Genomic DNA, 6000 nt, shown 5'->3' with positions numbered 1-6000 from the left:
AAGAATTTTAATTGAGCATCGGAATTAAAAGAGAGCAAATTTTGCTGAAATTTTATTGATCAAGTTCTCTCTAAGAGAATAACTTCTATAGGGTCTTGGCACAAACCAAAGCCTTTGTGCTCTCCAATAAGAAGGCGACACATCAGCGTGGAACACTATAACAAAAATATAGTGTTCCACCTAATCTTTTTTCTAAAATACCTTAAACAAAACACCTTCTAGAATAACATTTTCATATTTTTCTCTAAAACCACCCCAGGCACCAACTTGCCGCTAGAGACGACGCCAGCCGATACAGAGAAAGCCAGAGATGACGGATACTTCCTTTACAGAAAACGCTGGGTAAGAACCAAGCTCCTCCTCCCTCTTTCTAGCGCCCCTCTCTCTCACCGGCGGCAATAAAGAAAATTTTTTTTCTTTGCTACCAGTGGTCCCTCTCCCTGATCTCCCTCTCTCTCTCTCTCACACACATACTAGCAGCAGAGAAAAAATTTCTTTGTTGCCGGTGCTCCCTCTCCCTCTCCCTCTCTCTCTCACACACACTGGCAGCAGCGAAAAAATTTCTCTGCTGCCGGTGCTCTCTCTCTCTCCCTCCTTCTCAGATTAGAAATTTCTCTATATTTCTCTTGCATTGTTAAATAAGAATAAAACTCAGATTGCCATTGAATAAAACCCAAATTGCCATTGAAATTTCAGCTTCTTCGGTATTAACATTGAATGGCAAATAAAGAAAAGTCTGGTCGATATTTGAGTTGTATTGGTAGGGTAGGATCTATGGCTAATGTACGGTTGGTTTGGTTTGGTTTGGTTTGGTGTATTTTTTTTTTTTTTTTTTTTTTTTTTTTTTTTTTTTTACGTTGTAAAGGCACTAGTTTTGGTTGAAGAAGGTTATATTTATGTTTAGAGATTTTAGTATTTATGATTAAAGAATATTGCTATCTTCTTGCAGGATCTCTAAGATGAGTATTAATGTTGAAGAACTAGCTAAAAGTTCATGTTGTGATGATTTCTTCTTGTATTTTTACTGCCCATTGTGAATGATTTTTGTATCTTGATCTTTTATCATTTCTTTGTCAACATTCCCATATTCAATAAAATCATCACAACATGAACTTTTAGCAAGTTCTTCAACATTAATACTCATCTTAGAGATCCTGCAAAAGATGGCAATATTCTTTAATCATAAATACTAAAATCTCTAAACATAAATATAACCTTCTTCAACCAAAACTAGTGCCTTTACAAAGTTCATGTTATTAGGCTTTGAACTGTACCCTGGGATTAGTAAGTTAGATTTTAAGGAAATTTTGGTTGCTTATTGATGGAAGAATGATTGTGTTTTGGATTTTGGAATCTCAGTGTTTGAAGAGAGATGACATTGTTGGAGTTCTGTTATGTGAAAGATGGTGCTGTCTTGTGGGATGTGGTGCGGCTGGTGCCTATGGGGGAAAATAAATGACATAAGTCTTGAAGGCAGTTGTTTTTGTTTCTCCTTTGGTGATAACTAATTATGATTTTCTTGTTTATTTTTTATTCTCTCCCTTTAGTTAGATGTTTTCTCTTGCATATTTCATGTGTCTTGGCGGCGCTTTACAGTTTTAATAATATCTCGATTACTTATAAAAAAATTCTTAAGCATTCAAAGGAACGCTTGAAGATTTGATGATTGCGAGATCTTAAATCCCGATTTTAGTGGATCTTTGTTAATGCCCTTCTCCATGTCTCTAGCTTTGTAGATTTGTGTACTCATTTTTCTCCATCCTGATTTGTTGGATGTTTTTATCTTGTATACTTTTTGTGTACTTGGGTTGTATCTTGTGCGTTTTTAATGAAGTTCGTTTACTTTTAGTAACAAAAAATACATTTTGTCGCGAAAAATCTTTTTTATTTGGTCGATATTGGTGATGACATGTCGTCGTAATATATATTTTTCCCTTTTTGCTCAATATTTGCTAGTCTTTTTCTTTTTCTGAATGCATCAAATACCTATCTAAGTTAATTGCTATTATTATTTTGTTTGTATTAATCGTAATTGCCTTTAAATAATATAAATCTATAAAATACTAAACTCTCAATTTTTGTGGTCATTGTCATTAATAGTATCATCAATCCTGTGAGAGAGCTCGGCTGTGTGTTGGATGAGATGAAACGGAAATGCGAGGACGCTGCCGAAGAGGCTAAAAGAAAGCTTTTCAGGGCGGAACAGTTGCAGGAAAAAGTTCAAAGAATGGTTTTCAGGCAGAACCAGTTGATGGAAAAAGTGGAACTTGTAGCAAGACAGTTGCAAATGGAAGTGGATTGCCCGCAAATACAGCTTGAGGAAGAAATGGGATCTGAAGTCAGAGAGCTTCAGGAGAAGATGAGAGCAATAAAGCAAGAGTTACAAGAGCTGCAGCAGGAAACGAAGCAATAAAACAAGAGCAGACACGTCTTCTGACATAGTTCCAACATCATAGGAACCAAGATTACAGTTGTTTCCAAACAACTTTTAATTTTAGATGAATCTATTTCTTATAAAAACCAAACAATGTGCGCAATTAAATATAATGAATTACATTTCCTTATAATGGACCTGCAGTTTTTAGAGTGCAATAGTGTGGAAGATGGTTCCGTCTTACATAATGCGGTGCATTTGGAGGGAGAGAAATATCAGAAGTTTTGAAGATCACAAAAGGACAGTGATGGCTTTTTGTTCTTTTTGTATGTTTTTTTTTTTTTGGTGTACTTGTGTTGTGCTTGTGTGCTTTTTTAATGATATTTCGACTACTTATAATTTTTTTGTAAATATATTTATTTTATATTAATTTGTCCGTATTAAATTTTATTTTTAAAATTTCAAATTTCATTTAAAATATTTAAAAATTATAAAACCCAATTAGAAAAAGTAACAAATCAACGTTAGGTTTATTTTATGAAACCTAAATTAGAAACGTTTCTATTATTTAAGGATTATAAATCTATATCGTCAAAAAAACAAATAAACCACATTTAGAAAAATCAGTTTCTAAATAATTAAAATAAAATTGAATCCAAATTCAATTTGGCCTATGAGTCTATATTAGACTTAGACGCCGTGACATCCTTCTTCTAGTCAAATCCTTCTTCTAGTCAAATTTGAATTTGGATTAGTCTAATATAGACTCATAGACCTAATTGAATTTGGATTCAATTTTATTTTAATTATTTAGAAACTTTTTTTTTTTTTTTTTCTAAATGTGGTTTATTTTTTTTGACGATATAGATTTATAATCCTTAAATAATAGAAACGTTTCTAATTTAGGTTTCATAAAATAAACCTAACGTTGATTTGTTACTTTTTCTAATTGGGTTTTATAATTTTTAAATATTTTAAATGAAATTTGAAATTTTAAAAATAAAATTTAATATGGACAAATTAATATATATATATATATATGTGTGTGTGATCCGTCGATCCAATACAAATAGAAAATAGAAAAGACGGCAGCAATGTTAAGGAACACTTATCAGATACGAATTTATCTTTATAATTGTATTTAAGTTATAATATCTCTCTTTGTATTAAGTCTCAAAGTTATATTAGTCTATTTGTACGAGTTTGGATTTGTTAAACTTGACTACAATTGTAACTCTTTGCCTATATATACAATAAGAACGAAGCTGAGACTTCATTATGCCAAAAACAAGTTTTTGGTTCATGCCCTCTCAATAAGATCCTAGATTCTTCACCCTTCCCAATTTTTTTTTTTGGTTCTCTACTTACTCTCCTCTCCTTCGGCAGAATCAGCCTTCTCCCTTGGCATTGATAGCAAGTCTCCTTCCGTTTTGGCGTCAACAGCAAGCCTTCCTTGCAATCCGCAGCAAGGTCTCCTTCACTTTGGCGTCAACAGCAGCCCCTTTCCCTTTGGGCGTTGACAGCAGGCTTTCCTTCCCCCTTTTTTTTTGGCGTCAACAGCAAGCCTTCCTTCATTCTGCAGAGACGCGTCAACAGCAGCCCCTTCCCCTTAGGCGTTGACAGCAGCCTCCTTCCCCCTTGGCATTGACAGCAGCCCCTTCACTTTGGCGTTGACAGCAGCCCTTTCCTCGGCAGAAAAACAGCCTCTCTTTCTTCAACAGTAACAGCCCCTTCCTCGGCAGAAACAGCCTCTTCCTCTTCGGCAAAAACAGCCGCTCTTTCTTCGGCAATAATAATGGAGATGGAGGAAAGCAGAAATAAGCTAACAATGGCTGCCTTTGATCGGTTCTCAGACATGCCAGAGCACATTGTTCATCATATCATGTCGTTTCTTCCGACCACATCTGCAACTCGGGTGAGCGCCTTGTCCAAGAACTTCAACTCTGCATGGCTCTCCTACCCAGTATTTGATTTTGATGAAGCTTTATATGAAGGGGTTATTGGTCCTTCCGGCGACCGGACGGAGTTCTTGGATTTCGTGCTTGCTTCTCTTAAGAAGCGATGCCCATCAAATATTTCTTTACAAAGATTCAGTCTTCGTGTTTGGGCCCCTGAAATATCAGACAATCGGATTCAAAATTCAATTCGTTTGGCCGTTGACCGTAATGTCAACGAGCTGGTTGTTGAAATTCAAACATTCCAAAACAACTACTGTCGTTTGCCACGAACAGCTTTACAAAACGCTAAATCACTTAGCGTGTTGAAGCTCTCAGGATTCAGTTTTGAGTTTGAGGATTTGATTCCATGCCTCAATTTGGTTGAGGATTTGAGCCTCGACAGCTGCAGCGTGTCAGCAAATTTCATGCTTTCAAGCGCCAAGCTTAAAGATTTGAAACTCGGATTTTGCAGAGGATTAGAGAAGATTGAGATTGATGCATTAAATCTGCAATTCTTTTCATATTCTGCATATCACGAAGAGCAGCACCCTTGTGAAATCAATCTTTCCCATTGCAAGAATTTGAGGAGCTTGACATTAGAGGAATCAACCATTTCAGATGATTGGGTTGAAGATCATGTTTCCCAGCTTGTTCTGCTTAGAAATCTGAAACTGATTGCCTGCAGAAACCTGCACAAGATTAAGATATCTAATCGACAGCTTGTGAGCTTTGAGTTGCTTGGATGTGAGAAACTTTTGAAGGCAAAGATCGAGGCTCCAAATCTAATCTCATTTGATTATTCGGGCAACATTCCTGACACCACTTCTCCTCCCAAGATTATTTTGTTATGTTGCACTCTGGCTCATGCAAAGCTGTATTTGACAACAAGAAAGCTCACAACCTACTCCTTCTTCAATTTGAGAAATTTTCTAACTCGTTTTGGTCATTGCAAAACGTTGTCGCTTTCGTTGGGGTCTGATCAGGTATTTCATCTCTAAATCATATAATCAATATTTTTAATATTTGTGCTTTCAAGTTTTTCATTAATAAGAAAAGCATATCAATAACAATTTTTTATACGACTATTGAATCCGACACAAACCCAACACGAAATTAGCCGGATTAGAGTTTACTTATATAATCTTATCCTTATGCCTCGACTCCACGTGCATCTTAAATATATATATATATTTCTTGCAAATAATCTCCTTCACTGTTTGCAATTTCTCTAGGCATTGATTTTCCCTAAGGAGATGAGAGAGTACTTGGTTCATCCACTGCTGGATCTCAGGCATATGAGGGTTGAGTTACATTCATTATCAAGCTTGTCAGGGTTGGTGGATGGCTTGCTTTGGCTTGCACCTAATTTGGAGACCATGTTTATTTCTGTCAAAGCTGCACTAAAATCCTTGATGGTAAAGTAGTTCTTTCATCACATGATTTACATCAATTAATTGGCAAATATATATTTAAATTTACATATATAGTTAACTGCACTAACATATTTGCCCCTTCTTATGCAGTTGAATTTGCAGTTCTATAAGTGGAGTCCTCGTAGTGAAGATCATATGATAAAAAAAGTGAAATTTGTCAAATATGAAGGCAATAATGATGAGAAAATGTCCATGCTGAACTTCTTCCATGAGAAAGCCATAAGAGTGGAAGCAAATTCTGACCACTAAGAACTAA

The 6000-nt window shown here is 35.6% G+C and overlaps 1 protein-coding gene across 1 annotated transcript; it reads left to right on the top strand.

Annotated features, from left to right (window-relative positions):
- The first annotated feature begins 260 nt into the window (after positions 1 to 260).
- Positions 261 to 2678, top strand: LOC148585198 (uncharacterized). Its single transcript, XM_088516624.1, has 2 exons — positions 261 to 342; positions 2101 to 2678. Exons 1-2 carry the CDS (start codon positions 311 to 313, stop codon positions 2411 to 2413), a joined length of 345 nt encoding a protein of 114 aa, XP_088372750.1. The 5' UTR covers positions 261 to 310; the 3' UTR covers positions 2414 to 2678.
- Positions 2679 to 6000: the final 3322 nt, after the last annotated feature.

The sequence above is a fragment of the Corylus avellana genome, chromosome 5, assembly GCF_965113065.1.
Source record: "Corylus avellana chromosome 5, dhCorAvel1.hap1.2, whole genome shotgun sequence".
Lineage (NCBI taxonomy): Eukaryota > Viridiplantae > Streptophyta > Magnoliopsida > Fagales > Betulaceae > Corylus > Corylus avellana.
The sequence above is the reverse complement of the archived record's forward strand: the minus strand, read 5'-3'. Positions and strand labels throughout refer to the sequence as shown.